The 19,784-nt window shown below is 35.2% G+C and overlaps 1 protein-coding gene and 1 pseudogene across 11 annotated transcripts in view; one reads left to right on the top strand and one right to left on the bottom strand.

Annotated features, from left to right (window-relative positions):
* KDM4C (lysine demethylase 4C) overlaps positions 1-19,784 on the bottom strand; it is a 437,278-nt gene that overhangs the window by 206,826 nt on the left and 210,668 nt on the right. Inside the window, exon 9 of one of the 11 annotated variants that reach the window (XM_030294155.1) lies at positions 12,964-13,288. The exons of the other annotated variants lie outside the window; for them this stretch is intronic. Coding sequence (XP_030150015.1) covers positions 13,247-13,288 — 42 coding nt within the window. The 3' untranslated portion in view covers positions 12,964-13,246. Of the gene's footprint in view, positions 1-12,963; positions 13,289-19,784 lie in introns of those variants that run through there. 11 annotated transcript variants of the gene reach the window in all.
* LOC115499909 lies at positions 709-1,154 on the top strand (annotated as a pseudogene).

The raw sequence follows: 19,784 nt of genomic DNA, 5'->3' as shown, positions 1-19,784 counted from the left end.
AGTATGGAAAGAGCCCAAATGTTCATTGACTGATAAATGGAAAAAGAAGATGTGGAGTACAATGGAATATTACTCAGCAATCAAAAAGAATGAAATCTTGGCCATCTGCCACATTGTGGATGGAACTAGAGTGTATTATGCTAAGCGAAGTAAGTCAGTCAGGGGAAGACATATATAATATGATCACTCATGTGGAATTTAAGATACAAAACGTGAACATAAAGGAAGGGAAGAAAAACTAAGATAAAAATGGAGAGGGAAACAAACCATAAATGACTTGTAAATACAGAGAACAAACTGAAGGTTGCTGGTAGGGTGTTGGGTGGGGGAAAGGGCTAAAGGGTGAAGGGCATTAAGGAGGACACTTGTTGAGATGAGCACTGTGTGTTATAGTAAGTGATGAATTACTAAATTCTATTCCTGAAATTACTATTATACTATATGTTAACTAACTTGGATTTAAATTAAAAAAAAATAGTAAGAATATTACATAAATGTGATATGATGTCCTTTCTCAGATCCATTACAAATTCAAGTTAATAATAGGGGTGCCTGTGTGGTTCAGTTGGTTGAGTATCTGACTCTTGAACTTGGCTCAGGTCTTAACCTCAGGGTCGTTAGTTCAGGCCCTGCATTGGGCTTTGTACTTAGCATGGAGCCTACTTTAAAAAAACAAAACAAAACAAAACAAAACTGCACACAATAAAAATGACTCAGTCCTTTTTTCCTCTTCCAGGGATGGCATCTATAGGCATTCAAAATGGTCCAGAATTTGACATACCATTGTAGGCTATCCTACACTACAGCCCTAACAAAAGTAGGCTGTGCCAAACCCCCTGGTAATAGAATCATTTACCTTTATACCAAAAAGGTTGCAAAAGTACCAAAATCCATATGTGGCATGTACCCAGACTGACTTCGAGGAGTTCGTGCTGTGAGACCTAAGTCTTACGAGGTTGTCTAAAATGAAAAAACACATCAGCAGGGCATATGGTGGTTCCATGTGTGCTAAGTGTGTTCATGACAGGATCAAGCATGCTTTCCTTATTGATGAGCAGAAAATGGCTGTGAAAGTGTTGAAGGCACAAGCACAGAGTCAGAAAGCTAAATAAAAAAATGAACCATTTTGGACTAAAAAAAATCAAAATAACAAAAATGATTCATTTTAAAAACACAAGCAAATATATTAATTTATATTTCCTTCAGAAATTCAAATCAGTAATTGGAAAAGCTAGTTTTTTTTTCAATATATGAAATTTATTGTCAAATTGGTTTCCATACAACACCCAGTGCTCATCCCAAAAGGTGCCCTCCTCAATACCCATCACCCACCCTCCCCTCCCTCCCACCCCCCATCAACCCTCAGTTTGTTCTCAGTTTTTTAAGAGTCTCTTATGCTTTGGCTCTCTCTCACTCTAACCTCTTTCCCCCCCCCCCTTCCCCTCTCCCATGGGTTTCTGTTAAGTTTCTCAGGATCCACATAAGAGTGAAAACATATGGTATCTGTCTTTCTCTGTATGGCTTATTTCACTTAGCATCACACTCTCCAGTTCCATCCATGTTGCTACAAAGGGCCATATTTCGTTCTTTCTCATTGCCATGTAGTACTCCATTGTGTATATAAGCCACAATTTCTTTATCCATTCATCAGTTGATGGACATTTAGGCTCTTTCCATAATTTGGCTATTGTTGAAAGTGCTGCTATAAACATTGGGGTACAAGTGCCTCTATGCGTCAGTACTCCTGTATCCCTTGGGTAAATTCCTAGCAGTGCTATTGCTGGGTCATAGGGTAGATCTATTTTTAATTTTCTGAGGAACCTCCACACTGTTTTCCAGAGTGGCTGTACCAGTTTGCATTCCCACCAACAGTGCAAGAGGGTTCCCGTTTCTCCACATCCTCTCCAGCATCTATAGTCTCCTGATTTGTTCATTTTGGCCACTCTGACTGGCGTGAGGTGATATCTGAGTGTGGTTTTGATTTGTATTTCCCTGATAAGGAGCGACGTTGAGCATCTTTTCATGTGCCTGTTGGCCATCCGGATGTCTTCTTTAGAGAAGTGTCTATTCATGTTTTCTGCCCATTTCTTCACTGGGTTATTTGTTTTTTGGGTGTGGAGTTTGGTGAGCTCTTTATAGATTTTGGATACTAGCCTGAAAAGCTAGTTTTTAACACCTTATTTTTTATACCAAAATCTAGCCCTCCCCAAAATAAATTATTATTCTTGAAGGTTATCAGTTAATTATCTCCAAGGCACAACAAAATTTCCATTTCAGAGCAGAAATTCAGTAACCTCCACTTCCTATCCAACAGACAGCAAAAACGTCTTACATCTCCAAGTATATAAGGTATGAAAATACGGGAGTGTACATAAAATGTAGAAATGCCACATGTTCAATGGAATCACTGTTATTCGCTTTGAGAGAGCCCAAAAGTTTGCATGTTACAAGCTATCCCTTGAAAGAGTATTTCATAAAGAACAAAGAGAACAGAGGTATTTTCCATTTCATTGTTTTCTAACAACCCATGTTTTTTAGCTATGACAGTAAGAATTAAGAAGAATGTATCATTAACATAATTAGGCAAAATTATTCTTTATTCCTACATTAAGCAACAAAGACATTGCTCAGCATTAAGCATAGCAACCTCTTATTTAACCAAAAATGTGACTGATAGTGATAAGTAATTAAGGCCCAAATCAATAACTAGACCTGAAATGTAATTTTATTCTAAATTATCAAACTACCTTTTATTGTAACAGATAATTTAATGCTCAGTAAATTCAGATACTTCATTGAAAAATATGTTTAGACAATTCCAGGGGTAGAGCACCAACAGAAATCTTAACTACAGAATGTGGGTATTAAATTGGCAAGGCTGTAATAAGTCCTTCTTTACCCTGTTTTGACCAGCTGATCTACAATCTACCAGGTTTGCAACTCTTTCATCCCTTCCTATTCTTAAATCCTTTATCCATTTTTAACTCAGTTATAACCAAACCCTAAACACTCTTCTTTCTTTACACATGTAAATAATAACCTGCTGGAAAATTTGTTAGCATTAAAACAAGTTACGTTATTAGTAATCCACTAATACTCCTGAATCTCCATCTTTAGCTCACATCTACTTAAACATCCACCCACTCAATATAAATGGATAACACAGTCATTAACTGTGTTATCAGTTAACTCATTAACTGTGTTACCAGTTAACTGTGTTAATATGATTCCCAATATGTTCTCTGCTACATTTACACCTAGTTATTGCTGACTATGAATGACGAATGATATTTTGCAAAATGAACTCAGATTTACAGGTTAAAATTTCTGATCAATAATTTCCAGCAATATATTCCAATGGAGAAGCTACATATTTTTATGAAATTTAATCAATTATTTTAACGGAAATGTGCCCTCATCTAAAAAGTTGTTAAGAAACATTAAGCAAACAAATGTTAAACAAAGACAATTTTAGGAAACAGATGCATTATGCAGTTAGTGAAGCCAGCATTTATTGAAAGGCTATTGTTCTATTTGTAGAAGTATAGAACCTATTAATATTCTACAAAAATTGCTGAAGGAGCTTTTGCTCTTTACATGTTCACCAGATACAAACAATGCATGGAAGTATTTAATATGCTACAAACTTCAGGGTGCACACTTCCCTTTGAATTAGTATTTTTGTATTCTTTTGGTAAATACCAAGTACTGACATTGCTGCATTGAAGGGAAGTTGTATTTCTAACTTTTTGAGGAACCTCCATACTGTTCCCACAGTGGCTGCACCCCAGTTTGCATTCCCACCAAGAATGCAAGAGGGTTCCCCCTTCTCCACATCCATGCCATCACCTGTTGTTTCTTGTATTGTTCATTTTAGTCATTCTGACAAGTGTGGGGTGATAGCTCATTGCAGTTTTTAATGTGCATTTCCCTGATGATCAGTGATGTTGAGCATCTTTTCATGTGTTTATTGGCCATGTATATGTCTTCTTTGGAAAAGTGTCTATTCATGTCTTCTGCCCATTTCTTAACTGGACTATTTGTTTTTTGGGTATTGAGTTTGAGCTCTTTATATATTTTTAATACTAACCCTTTATCAGATATGTCATTTGCAAATATCTTCTCCCATTCTGTATGTTTCCTTCTAGTATTGCTGATTGTTTCTTTTGCTGTGTAGAAGTTTTTATCTTAATGAGGTCCCAATAGTTGATTTTTGCTTTTGTTTCCCTTGCCTCAGGAGACATATATAGAAAGATGTTACAGCTGATATCAGAGAAATCTCTACCTGTGCTCCCCTCTAGAATTTTTATGGTTTCAGTTCTCACATCTAGGTATTTAATCCATTTTGAGTTTATAGCAGAAGCATCTACAATAGCCAAATTATGGAAACAGCCCCAATAGTCCATGGATGAATGGATAAAGAACAGGTAGTATGTGTGTGTGTGTGTGTGTGTGTGTGTGTGTGTGTGTCATATATATATATCTAAAAGCCATCAAAAAGAACAAAATCATGCCATTTGCAAAGACATGGATGGAGCTAGAGAGTATTATGCTAAGTGAATAAGTCAGTCAGAGAAAGACAAATATCATATGATTTAATTCATATGTGGAATTTAAGAAAACAAATGAACAAAGTGGGGGGAGAAAGAAAAACCAAAAAAACACACACCCTTAACTATAAAGAAAAAACTGATGGTTAACAGGGGGGAGGTGAGTGAGGGGATGGGTGAAATCTGATTAAGGAGTGCATTTGTGATGAGCACCAGGTGTTTAATGGAAGTGTTGAATCACTATATTGTACACCTGAAACTAATATTACACTGCATGTTAACGAACTGGAATTTAAACCCTTTTTTCTTCCTTTAAAGTTTATTACTTATTTTGAGAGAGAGTGCATGTGTGCATGTGTGTGTGTGTGTGTGTGTGTGTGTGTGCGTGTGCATGCACGCACATGCAAGCGAGAAAGGGAGAAAGAGAGAGGGAGACAGAATCCCAAGCAGGCTTCACACTGTCAGCATAAACCCTGACACGGGGCTCAATTCCACTAACCATGAAACAATGACCTGAGCCTAAATCAAGTCAGATGCTTAATGAACTGCACCACCCAGGTGTCCCTAAGAACTTTTTCTAAAAAAGTATTTAACACTGGGGTGCCTGGGCGACTCAATCAGTTGAGTGTCGGACTCTGGCAGCATGGAGCCTGCTTGGGATTCTCTCTCTCTGCCTCTCCCCTACTCATACTCTCTCTGTCTCTCAAAATATATAAATAAACATTTTTTAAAGTATCTAATGTGCTAATTAACTGTAAAAAATATAAAGAGATCTATTCATATTGAAACTCTTCACAATAAATTCCAAAAGATGAGTAGAATATTCTGCTTCTATAACACATTCATTCTCTTATAAAGTTTTCATTACCAGTCACAAATCTGAACCAATTCCAGCCTCTTTGGCATACTCCAAACAGACCAGCATTTCTTTGTGGTCTCAAAAGAAAGTGTACATTAGAAAAAAGTAAAATTAGAATCAATGTAATGAATGTAAATGAATATAACATACATTATGCTAAGCTAAAGAAGTCAGACATTAAAAAGTCCATATTGGTTATTCTGGCAGAGCAATGAATATAATTATGTTTAATATGATTAGTAAGCAGTAGCCACACTGCTGTATATGCCTGCTGAAGCTTGACTGACTACAGTTCTGCTTATTAGCTGAGTAAAACCAAGTTGTCTTCTTCATATAAAAATGTTTTCCTAGCTCTCTCATAGGAGTTCAAAAATCAAAAAGTATTTAAATATACTTGATCAACTGAGCTCTTTAAATGTGACCATGATTGTGGTCTCCCTCTTTCCCCTGCAAAAAAAAAATAAATAAATAAAACAAAACAAAACAAAACAAAACAAAACAAAGTTGAAGTAAACTCAAAATGTTGTGATAAATCAAAGAAATTTTTTACGTTTTAGTCTGTACTCAAATACTTGTATTTTACAGAATTGATTTTCCAAGATGGTAGAGCCATACGATTCTTCAAATAGCTTAAAAAAAGCTTAAAAATTTTTCAAGAAACTGATTTAATAGTAGAACAGAAAAATTCTGTTTCCTGCCACTTCATATATGGAATACACTATACACCCATCACTGTACACCCCAATGGACCCATTGTTTATATAATATCAATTATAACACTGATTTATTTCATCTGTGTCCTTATTCAATCATTATTCATTTGTACACGTACTCTCTTATACAAGTAATTTGGGGAGAAAATTATTATAATTACCTGAACAATTTATAATAATTATTTTAATACAGGAAACAGAGTTTTAAAATATTTAGATCTAATTAAGGTAAAAAATAATATTTGAATATCACTTTGATTTCCTGGGTTGCATTTCATATAGTAATACCAGTCAAAGACAAATAACAGTCTTTCACCATAGTGTATGAAAAGTAAACAATATAATTACATTTACACTGACTGAGCAGGGGGGGAAGAAATATAATTTCTAAGACCAATATTAATCAAAGAAGTCAGTATACAAGAGAGCAAAGGCCCTTTCCTTTGTCCTTATATCCATTAATGAAGGAAGGTCTGCAGGAAGCCTAACCATCCCTTGTTTTTCCCCCTCCCCCACCTAACCCCTTCCCCACCTCCACTCCCAATGACTATCTGCAGAACTCACAAAACCATGATTTTGTCAAGGTGCACAATATGCTTGAAAGCTCCAGGAGGTGGGGGAGGTCCCAGAATACCCCCCCAGAAAAAAATTTCTCCATGTTTTGTTCTCATAGACATATTTAAAAGTTCCCTTGGGGTGCCTGGGTGGCTCAGTGGGTTAAGCATCCAACTTTTGATGTCAGCTCAGGTCATGATCCCAGGATCATGATATAGAGCCTCAAGTCAGGCTCTGCTCTGAAGGTAGAGCCTGCTTAAGATTCTCTCTCTCTCTCTCTCTCTCTCTCTCTCTCTCTGCCCCCCTCCCACTCACACGCTTATGATCTCTCTCTCAAATAAAAAAATAAAAATAAAAACCAAAAAGACCAAAAAGATATTTCACAGTCATAGTAAGAAAGTATGATACCAGAACCAAAATTCTTATTCTAATTTTAATGAATCATTATTGTGAATTGTTTCAGATACTTCTGCCTCCCTTCCATTCTATTCTAAATATGAAAATATACGCTCTATTTATTGAGTTACCAAGAAATGCATTCTAGGTGCTCAGAGGATCAAATATATAAAATATTTAGAGATTGGGGTGCCTGGGTGGCTCAGTCAGTTAAGCCTCTGATTCTTGATTTTGGCTCAGGTCATGATCACTCAGTTCGTGAGTTCAAGCCCGGCATCAGGCCCTTCGGACTGAGCCTGCTTAGAATTCTCTCTCTATCCCTCTCTCTCTATGCCCCTCCCCCACTCGCATGCATGCACTCTCTCTTTCTCTCTCTCTCTCTCTCAAAATAAACTTTTTTAAAAAATTATTTTTTCAGTAAATAACCTGGTTTTTAACATATAAGGAAACAGAGGCTCAGAGAATTTGAATTAATTTGGCCAAAGTCACACAGCTAACAAGGTATACATCCTTTACCCGATTCAAACCTAAAACAATTTCCATACTCGTTACCCACTCTACTATGGAAATTCCAAAATCAAACCATTTTGAATTCATCTTAGTTTTTAATTTAAATGTAGGACATATTTTTCCATCTCAAAATTATTTTTCTATGTCACAAAACCAAACTGAAATTGTAGCTGAGAACAAATGTCTGGGTCTCATTATTTTTGCTTTTTATGCATGATATCATACTATGTTGACAGAGTTTATCCAGTCTAGCTAACAATTTTCCAAAGTACATTTCCTCCACTCCCTCTACTTCTAATAGGTTCAAATTAATTTCTTCTGAGTATTTTTAGGCTTCACCATGCCAAGATATGTCTCCCTTATAAAGTAAGGCAATTATAAAGCAATTTAAGGTATGGGACTAGAAACTTTATCTTTCTGACCCATGGGATTGCTGTTCAAACAGACAAAGAAAAACTATGCAAAAGAAGGGGAATGGATTCAAATAGCTTGCTCCAGGGGTCTCCAAAAGATTCTGTAGAAATTATTTTTAGAATTTCTGCTTCTCAACACTAACCTGAGGATCTGATAGAAAGGCGGTGGAAGTTCAGAGTTACAGATATTAAACAATCCACTCCTGCTGTGCCATGTAAAACACAGCATGAAATTGAACTCTTTAGCATTAAGGGACAGATGAAGTTATTTTGTTCTGAATTCATGCACTGCATTTCACATTTTTATGGATGATAAATTTGGGCGAGATCAGATTAAAAATAGGGCTCTATAGACTCTTAGGATCTAAGTGTTTTATGACTATAAATATTTGCTCATAAGAGTCTGTAAGACCATGTATCAGAGCCAAGAGAAATGGCATGGAAGTATACAACATATAATCCTTCTCTATAATGCTTAGATATATTAACTTCCACTTTTGAGTCTATCAGATATTTCTTTCTACATGACTAAATGGACATAATTTGAAGTTAATCCTGCACCTGGAATGAACCCCAGAAAGTAAATCATCTCCTCCAATCACCACAATTCATGGATAAGAAACTAGGCCACAAAAATGCTAAGTGACTTACTGGATGTTGCAAGGATAGTGAATGGAAAAAAAGGTTCAACTGATGTGAGATTCATCCTACTTACCAGCCTCCCTCCCTGGGATTTTCAATTTCCCATTCACTGAGGAACCACAGAGTACATAGGAACTTGTTGAGTAATGCAAGAGGCTGGACAGAGAACCAACCATTTTCCAGGGTTCACAAGAGAATGCTGGCCATGTTCAAAAACATCTCACTGATATGAAAGATGTTCACCTCTTCTCCACTTCTGGAGAAGAGAACTGGAGATTAAGGCAGCATCCCCTAACTTTCTTCCATCTTTTTGCACAGTTCAAACACTAATATCAATGTAGGAAAATATTAATGAAGAAATATTGTTTTTCATAAAGGGGCAAAGGGAAGAGGAAATGAAAAAAAATTAATAAAACAGCCGTGTATGCACAGTCCCCACAATAGAAGCTCTGAATAGTATATATTAAGGGTGCTCTTGCTTAGTAGAAACAAAAATAACCTGCTAACAGCTTTCAAATAAATTCTAGGTTACCATATTTTTAAATCTTATATGTCATACTGAATTTTGAATGTGAGTCTCAGGAAAAATAAAACCTTATTTATTTAACAGCCATGCCACAAACACTACCCACACTCAATGCACTCTGATCACATGTCTCTTGCCACCTAAAAAATTTCTGATACTACTTCTAAAATGGGAAACAACTTTATGAAAGCTAATTAGACAGAAAAATTAATGCCTTTGGAAGAAACACAATTTATTTCAGGCTTCCTAATGTGAACAATATGGTCAAAAATTTAACACTAAATATTAAAAGAAAAACAAATAATATTGTTGGAAATAAGATATTTTAAATTATAAAATTAACTGACAACACATATTTATTTCTCAGTACACTTCCTTAGAAAACCACATAGTAGCACTATAAGTAAATAATGCAGCTTTTCAGATTCATTTTATCTGGCAATTCCTGTATTTCCACTCAAGTGTGAGAAAGTGTCTGGCACTGCTGATATCTTTTCTCTGTTATTAACTTGTGAAATTATTTAATACAGAAAAAGGGTAAATATACTCAACATGAGCACGAAGAAAAACAAAGAGAGGACAGAAAAACACACATGGATTTTAAGTGTTTCTTTGATTTCACCCTGGCCAAAATTACACCTTCAATAGGAAAATATATGCAGAACACATATAATTCTTATAAGAAGACATTTATTATTATTCTGTGGAATAGAGAAGGGAAAAACTGGATTTAAATCAGCTTATGGCCAACAAGGATCCAACACTCATAACTAACCTCCACAACTCTTACTCTTAGCTGCTTGACTTCAGACTCACAAATAGAAAAATAAAGCTGCATTAATCCAATCCTTGACACATTACAAATAAATCCTGCCAACAATCTGCTAACATATAACAAAACTTTTAAATAGGTAGTAATTTTTAAAATATGAATAATCTGTCACCAGTATCATAACAACTGGGAACTTACCATAACAAAATAATTATCAACTAATGTACCACTTATGTTTAAGACTGTTCACCTTAGCACTGTTTATCAAAAATCTAAAAAATGGAAGGAAAAAAACATTTTCTGAAAACAACAGAATATTCCTTTAAAAAGTCTTTGTATAACTTATGGGAAAATATTTAATGACATGGAAAAGCATTACCATTAGCTGGAGAAAACAGGTTTATATACATATAATCATATATGTAATATATATGTATGATTGCCTGTAATAAACATGTATGTGAGAAACATATATTTCCTTACATCTGATTTAGGAGGAGCAATATGGGGACAGACGTAGGGGGTACAATTCGAAGTGGGCACAGCAGGAGGAGGCTGCCTGGACTAAAGCCCCACACGTGGAGTAGAAATATCCAGAAATAGATGGATCCCTTTCTTGTTTTGTTGTTTTGTTGTGTTTTTCTTTTTAGATGGATCCCTTTCTTAAGTGACATAAAGTTTCTCCCTCACTCTTGATCTCTCTCAAACCAAAAGGGTTTCATTTCCTAGCACCTCGTTCTTCTTCTTCAGATCACTTAACAATTTGCCAACATGTGTTTATGTGTTTATTTAGTTAATATCTGTTTCCCACACTAGAACCTATGTTCTATGAGGATAGATTCAGGTCTGTTTTAGCACTGTATATCCATCACCAACACAGAGTATGTGCTCCATTAAGCATTAGTTGAATGATTGCCAAAACACTACAGTATTGAGAGTAACATAAGAAAAAAGATAAAAGTAAAACTAAAATATAATGTTGACCTCACTATATTTGAATTATTTAATGATTTGCCACAGTTGTATTTAAAAATTTATTTAAAAATTGAATTACCAGATCAGTATGCAGAAGCTTTGATTAGAAGACCTCAAAGTATTTCATTAGTAAATATGGGGACTCTGCCTTAATTAATGAGAAACATGTCATAAATGTTAAAAAGCACATTTTTGGCCAGAAAATGACTTGTAGCTACAAACTACAAGTCAGATTTCCAACTCTATGTCCATTGTCTAAGAAATTGATTAATTCAAATAAAATGTAGAATTGTCATTGCTGTAATGAATCATTAACAAACTGGACAAGAGAATTCTTTCACTACCCCAAGGGCAATGGGTCTACTGATAAAATCTAGAAAGTGGTTTGGTGGAATGTGCTCTATTTTTACTCCACAGAAACTCATTAATCAGTCCAAATGTAAAATCAGGCTCCATAAAAAATGCAGTTTTAATGATCTACATTTCCTCATAGTCACACGTACTCTTAATATATTTAAATCCAGATTGGACTGAGTCCAAAAAGTAATCATAAATACAGCCTATATCAGCTTCATGTTCTGCCAGGCCTGGAAAGTAAAGACCACTTTAAAACAATTCCATTCAACTGCATTTCTGATGCCAAAAAAAAAAAAAAAAAAAAAAAAAAAAAAACCCATATTTGCATAACTTATACAATAATCAGAGTAAAGATTATTCACTTATATGTGTAATGAGAAATTCACTTATTTCCTCAGATGTGGCTGCCTATAACCATCCATCAACTGCCAACAAATTAAAAAAAAAAGGAATGTTTTGTCTTTACTAGTGAATAAATACAAGCTGCAGCAGCTATCTATTAAATCAAAATGCAAAAACGTTTCTTCACAGGTTTAGAGTGATCCCATTAAAGGGGAGATGAAAGTACAATACCAGGAATGGCAGGGTTAGTGCAATAGTTCACCATTTTGATTTTGGCTCACTTTGTGTTGCAAGAGCTGTTGCTGAAGTATGCTGAGAGGGCCAGGTAGGGGTCAAGGAATTCTTTTTATAGCAATAAACAATTATCACACACCAAGTCTGCCCACCCATTGCTGGTTTGGTTTACTTTGTCCAAGAAAATAGGAAATAAGTTGAAAATGGCTTCCCACTACTCCAATTCTGTTTGGGAAATGAATTTTGCTGCAAAATGACCACACCTGATCTATATAATCCCTAGCCCAAGACTATAAATGGCAATCCTTCCTTTCACAGTAGAGGTAATCATAAAGCCTATCCCACCACAGGCTTTTATTTCTCCTCTCTGTGAAATGTATATTGAAAAGAAAACTGACAGAAGGCCCAGTTCTTTAATCAAATAGTAAATTACATCCATTTTCAATTCAAGTTAATACGGTGCTGCTGCAATTATATCCACAATAACAAGCTATGGCCAAATTCATTCCACAAACATTTTGAGCCTAATATAAGCAAAGAGGTATAACTTCATAAACAAGAAGCTACACTGAAAAAAGGCAAAGATCTGTGGGGAGAAAAAAGTTTTCAACTTTTCACCATTGGTAGAGTTTTACAGAACTTGACAGGTTTTTATTTTTTTACTTTTTTTTTCAAAAAATTTTACTGTAATTGGTATGGCAGAATTAAATCATTAAGTTTTATGGCGTTATTCATTCCTAAGACTTTCCTGCATTAGGATATTTTGACTAAAAAGAACACCTTGATTCTCGCCCAAGATTAGGCTATGTTTTTTTAGGTGATGCTAGACTGGCCAATTAAACATTCCACCCCACCAGCAACAGTGATTGGTTTAGGGATGGGCACATGACCCAAACTAGGTGAATAGAATTGAATCTCAGGACTTGGTCCACTTTATTAACCTAGAAAAGCCAAAAGTCTTCTTTGCTACAAAATGGGTAACAACTGCCTAAGAAGGAAGCCAACTGTAATAGAAGAACCAGAAACAACAAAGTATGATTAAAGGGACTAATGTGTGTGTGTGTGTGTATATGTATATATATATACATATATATATACATAGATATTAAATATCTAATAGATATAATCTATATCCAGGTTATATATATCAAGAAGGTAGCCCATTTTCTTTCTGCACCCATAAGAGTTGAAAGGACAAAACTTTTGAGAATATTTACCCATTAAGATCTTCTTAGGACAGAATCTACATACTTAACTTACCAAAGAGGAAATGTTAAAAATCATCTATGAGCATAAAAAAGAGTTTTGAATTCAGTTCTCTGGTCTGTTATTGGAAATATATCTATACTTGAAACCAAAGCACAATCATTTGCATTTGACTCACAAAAAAAGGATTTCATAGTCAGAATGGGATGGTATGAGTTATCAGGTAAGACAGACATATCTGTGAACAAAACACAGATATAAAAGTTAAATTAACAAGACAATCAGTGACACAACATTACACATAAGAATTTGCCAAAACAGAAGACCATTTCAAATTTCCATTTTTATATATGTTCTAAACAACTGAGGTCAATGAACACGTGTAGAATATCAGACCTAAAGGAAAACAGATGTGTTAACTTCATGTTTTTAATCTGGAAACTTGATTTTCATATGGCTGTTAAAACTACTTAAGATTTTAAATGCCAGTCACAAAACACAAAAAAGCTTTCAGTAAAAACAGTTTATAATTGTATACATTCACTTCAGTCTCTATATTATCAAGAAGGAAACATCAAAATTGCAATTAACTACTAAGCCAATAGAAGTTGCATATTCCAAAAAAAAAAAAGAAAAAAAAAAGAAATTGCATATTCCAATGTCCCAGAACCAATAAAAAATAGCATTACTTTACAGCCTAAGATATATCTGACTTTAGTATTCAGATATAATACTAATTTTTAAAAAATGTCAGAAATAATGCAACCTATAACCACAGACATAACATTACTAAATGCCTGAAAATGAATAACACGTATCTAAAGATAGTATTAAGTTACAGGCATTGTAATATCCCTATGTTACTAATATAGGAAACATGATCAATAATTTGCCAAAGATCATTATTTAAGCAAGTGGTTGAATAAAGACTAGAGCCTCTATCTTTTTGGCATCAATACTGGTGCTCCTAAAATCTAACAAAATATTGACAGTATTGTCAACAAAAGTACTGACAGGATTTAGAGTACCAATAATCAGTATTATGCCAGTCCTACTGACTCTCCCCTGCATGAAGCTGTCCAGAGACAAAAAAAAAAGTTCTATTTCATGCTGATATTTATATTTCAGATATGCAAAAATAGAAGAAAGTCAAAAGAGATTTCAGCAGCAGGCTGGAGAAGAGACAGAAGCTGGCCAGGGGCTGAGGAATGCAGGAGCAATAGATCTCCCTGGCATCCCTGATCTCTAGGTAACACTATCTTCCCTACAAACCCTTTTAGTCCTCTAGTCCTTCCAAAAATTTTTCAGCCTAGTTCCTATTATGAACACAACTACTAAGAACAGTATGTCAATGTACAAGTCTTCATGTGAACATGTTTTAATTTTATATATCTTCTTTTGTGAAGATTCGTGTTAAATTTTTAGACTATTTTTTATTGAGATATTTTTGTAATTTTACTGTTGAGTTGAGTTCTTTATATATCCCAGATGCCAATCCTTTACCAGGGATATGTTTTGCAAATGTTTTCTCCTAATTCAGGACTTTCTAATATCTTTTAATAAGCAGAAGTTTTTAACTTTAATAAAGTACAACTCATCAATTTTATCTTTTATGATTATTGCTTTCTATGACTTAAGAAACCTTTGTCTATCCCCAAGTTATAAAGATAATTTCCTATATTTTCTTCTAAAAGCTTTATATTTTAGTTTTCTCTTTCACATCTAGGATCCATCTTTAATTAGAAGTTCTGGGGGCGCCTGGGTATCTCAGTTGATTGAGCATCTAACTTTGGCTCCGGTCATGATCTCACGGTTTGTGAGTTTGAGCCCCATGTCAGGCTCTGTGCTGACAGCTTGGAGCCTGGAGCCTGCTTCGGATTCTGGGTCTCCCTCTCTCTGCGCCTCCCGTGCTCATGCTCTGTCTCTCTCTCTCTCAAAAATGAATAAAGTAAAAAAAAATTTTAACGTTTATTTATTTTTGACAGAGAGAGAAACAGAGCATGAGCAGGGGAGGGGCAGAGAGAAAGGGAGACACAGAATCAGAAACAGGCTCCAGGCTCTGAGCTGTTAGCACAGAGCCTGACACAGGGCTCGAACTCACAGACCACGAGATCATGACCTGAGCTGAATTTGGATGCTCAACCGACTAAGCCACCCAGGCGACCCTAAAGTAAAAAAAAAAAAAAAAAAAAAAAAAAAATTTTTAAAGAAATTCTATGTGGTGGGGTTCAAGTTTCATTTTTTCCCAAACACTGAAGACTCTTCTCCTCAGGGGATTGCTTTGATGCTACTGACAAAAATTAAATGCTATATAAGAGTGAGTCTATTTAGGGTTCTTCCTTCTCTTCTACTGAAGAAGATCCAGATCTACATTGAGCACAAAACCTACATGTAGATATATTCTTCATAAACAATCATATCATCTATAAGTAGGAAGAGTTTTCTTCTTTTTTAGGCCCATTATTTATTTTCTTGACTTATTGCAGAGGCTACAATCATCATAAAATCATGAGTAGAAATGATGAGAATGAAAATTATTGCTTTGATCTAAATCTTTGGAACTGTGTAATATTTTACCATTTTAGTTTATTATGTTGTAGGTTTCCTATACTTGCTTTATAGATAAAGTTCTCTCTGAGAGTTTTTATCTGAAATGGCTGTTGTTTCTTCTGCATTTATTAAAATGATCATATGGTTTTTATTTTTTATTCTGTTAATACAGTGAATTGAACTCATTTTCAAATGTGAATCCAAACTTATTGTGACAGTTAATTTTATGTGTCATCTGGACCATGGAGATATTTGGTCAACATTATTTTGGGTGTGCCTGTTGAGGATGTTTCTGGATAAGAATAACATTTGAATGAGTAGACTGAATAAAGCAGATTGCCATCTGTAAGGAAGGCAGGCCCTATCCAATCACAGCTGAAGGCCTGAATAGAACAAAAAGGATGACCCTTCTCAGGAGTAAGAAGGGATTCCTCCTGCCTAACTGTTGAGGTGAAACATCAGGATTTTCCTAAATCTGGAGTAGTACTAAAACATCAGCTATTGTTGGGTCTCCAGCTTGTTGACTACAGGTCTTGGAACTTTTCAGCCTATAATACTGATGAGCCAATTCCTTATAATAAATCTCTACGTATATACATCCTTTTGGTTCTAGAGGAACCTGAGTAGTACATTTGTGTTCTGGAGACAAATGCCACTTAGTCATCAATTATGCTCGCTTTACCGTAGTTCAGCTATAACACATAACTGGATTAAAGTACATGAAATGGATGTGTGATTTTAGGCATTTCCCTACAAGTTGCCTTAATTTAAGTTCACAGATTCCTATGCTTACACACCGAGAACAACTTTTCTATTTTATTTCCTACTAATTTATTATTCTCTCATTAAAATTATATAACTCCCAAAGTGCAGTAAAGAAACCTCTTAGAAATTCCCATTTTTCTAACGTTTGGCATTAAGAAACAGAGATCAAAAGATAGAAAATGTGGATACATGTAAGAAGATTATTTTTTATGTTTATTTATTTATTTTGAGGAGAGAGAATCCCAAGCAGCCTCCATGCTGTCAGTGCAGAGCCCGTGGGGCTCGATCTCACAAACCATAAGATCATGACCTGAGCTGGAATCAAGAATAGGATGCTTAACCAACTAAGCCACCCAAGCACCCCTGTAAAAAGATTATTTAGGAAAATAATTCAGGCAGAAGTTAACTTAAATAAGCTAGTCTTCAATGACGTGAAGAAACTCTGAACTAGAACATTTCTTGAGTCATAAGCAAAAACTAAACAAGATTGCTTTAGTCAATAAAATATCAACAAAGGCATACTCCTAGTGTTCAAAAAACTCTAAATCTTAGTTCCAACAGTTTTTAATGACACTTCTTTTTAATCATTTTCCAAACATTCAAATACTCCTCTGGACTGAGGAATGGCTGACCTAGGGATAGTTGAAAACTGATGGTGAGAAAAAGTAAGATTAAAAAAAGGAATAGAAATATCTCAGGGAAACAAGAGGATGATGGAAACACCATCAACTAGAAGAATGTACAGACTGCTTCTTAGGGAGGCCAGGAATACTGAGAGGTGAAAAAAGGGATGCTGCCCTGGAAGAATGTGTGGGAGGACAGACAAGAAGGCACATTACAGGAAAAGAACAGATCTTACCAATTTAAAAGCAATGAAAACATCACTAACAACTTAGAAGCTGTTATTGCTCTCCACTGTTATTCCTATGTGACATCATGTATCTTCCTATGTACCGTTACCCCTCCTGGAAACATCTTCATGTTCTTACTATACCAAGCATCTTTATCCAGCTAACATCTTTCAGACTTCACCTTAAATGCATACAGACAAGCTTAGCTCCCCCTACTACAAGCAATCCAATTCCATGAATATGTGGCACAAATAACAGTTCCAATTAAGTACTTTGTTGTGTAGTTATTTTATAAATGTTAGTCTCTAAGCCTTATTTGTGAAAGGGCAAAGATTATGCTTATCATGCTCATCATTGCAACTCTCAAAGTGGTCAATAAATATTTTTGAATTAAAACTGGAATGACAAAAAAATGCATCCTCTGATGTATTTCAACAATAAATTATTAACACTAAAGAAAGAATCTGTCTGGGGCACCTGGGTGGCTCAGTTGGTTGAGCGTCCCACTTCGGCTCAAGTCATGATCTCACAGTTCATGGGTTCAAGTCCCGCGTAGGGCTCTGTGCTGACAGCTCAGAGCCTGGAGCCTGCTTTGGATTCTGTTTCCTCTCTCTCTGCCCCTCCAACACTCACATTCTGTCTCTCAAAAATAAATAAATATTAAAAAAAAAAGGTGTACTTTTTAAGGTGTACTTACTAAATGCTGGGCACTGTTCTAACACATTACATTTAAGAATTCAACTATAGATGGCTGGTATAATTATCAGTCCCACATAAAAACTGAGAAAACCAATGTATAGAAAGGTTAAGTAGCTTTGCCAAGGTCCCTGGTGGAGCCAAGATTCAAACCCAGGCAGCCTAGTTCTATAATTCATTACTAATTAATTATCAAAATGATGTTCAAAAAAAGCTACTGAGAGTATCCTATAAAATATTTAATGGTCTAGGATTTCACATTTTAGCTCTGGAATTCTCACATATGAATAGTGAATTAAGGAAAATCTCAATAACTGATTCTTGATGCTGAGCTCTTGTTTTTTCAGTAACTGAAATATTACATGAGATTTTAAGAAGAAATAAAGTTTTCATACTTATTGTTTTTTACATATTTATAATCCTGATGCCCAGAGGATTTGCTGAAGGAGAAACAAACAAGTCTATGTCAAGACCAAGGTAGCTGGGAAACCTGATTTTTTTTTTTTTTTTGCCTTAGTGGAACAAAGAAATCAGCATCTTATTTACTGAATCTATCATGTTGACAACAAAAGATTTACTACATAAAAACATAAATGCTAAAAATATTTATAGCACCTCTTTTTCCTTTAATAAAATCAAACTGATTAAAATGACCATTGTGCATACATTTTGTTTAAAAAAGAAATCATAAAGTGTTGCCTTCATATGGCCTGATTATGTGATTGTCATATTAAGTTGAAAATCTCAGTTATCCTTAATTTATCTGAACATTAATGGATTCAGTGCCAAAGTTCAGTTTATTTCTGAACGCTAGAAAACTAGAAGAGTTACCTACATCTTGTCTTCAAATGCATTAGATATAACTTTTTCTTAAGCTACTGCTAACTACATAAAACACTGCTATAGGAAGGGACCTTGTGCTACAATGTAAAGATTTCTAATTCAGGATGTTGATTCAGGCTCAGTCAAGTGTTAACTGGGTAGTGGACATTTAGATATATGCCTAATCACCTTCAGTCCTTTTCTTGCTTTTTTTCCATCAATTTATTTCATTCTGTCCCATACCATACACATAGAGCCACTTATGCTTGTCCTGTGTGCCACCATGACTGCACATTTCCCCACCACTCTAACCTAAGTTCATAACAAAGTGAATGCTAGCAAACATAACCCAGCCAATAGCTGATTTCTAAATGAACTTGGGAGTGCCTGCAGTCATTTCATGGTCCTTGATTAATGCATACACTTGTCCAGGAGTGCACAGAAACTGCACTGACAACATCCTTCAAAAACCATGGACTAGTCTCCCAAGGGGGGAAGTTTAAAGTGATGGTAGTTTCTATCTACATAGGAGAAGCAATAACATCGAAAAATAACCATGACAATAAACAGATGACAGAAAAGAAACAATGTTAAATACCATTAAAAAGGTTAGCTGGCTTTTATTTTTGTTTTTCTTTGAGAGGGGCACAGACCTTTACTTTGCACATTACACCCACAAGTTTGAATTTTGATAACAAAGATTACTTCTATAAATAATTTTGAACTTAAGTCTCAGTTTAAGATGTAAGAAGAAAACACGGGTCCCATGGGTGGCTCAGTCGGGTGAACGTCCGACTTCGGCTCAAGTCATGATCTCACAGTTTGTGAGTTTGAGCCCTGCATCGGGCTCTCTAGTGACAGCTCAGAGCCTGGAGCCTGCTTCAGATTCTGTGTCTCCTCCTCTCTCTGCCCCTCCCCTGCTCACACTCTGTGTCTCTCTGTCTCTCAATAATAATTTTTTTTTAAATTATAAAAGATATAAGAAGAAAACACAATTCATGAATTACCAATGCATTATGCTATGTTCTTTCTGCTGAGAAATTGTGAAAA

This window comes from Lynx canadensis, chromosome D4, assembly GCF_007474595.2.
Source record: "Lynx canadensis isolate LIC74 chromosome D4, mLynCan4.pri.v2, whole genome shotgun sequence".
Classification (NCBI taxonomy): Eukaryota; Metazoa; Chordata; class Mammalia; order Carnivora; family Felidae; genus Lynx; species Lynx canadensis.
The sequence above is the reverse complement of the archived record's forward strand: the minus strand, read 5'-3'. Positions and strand labels throughout refer to the sequence as shown.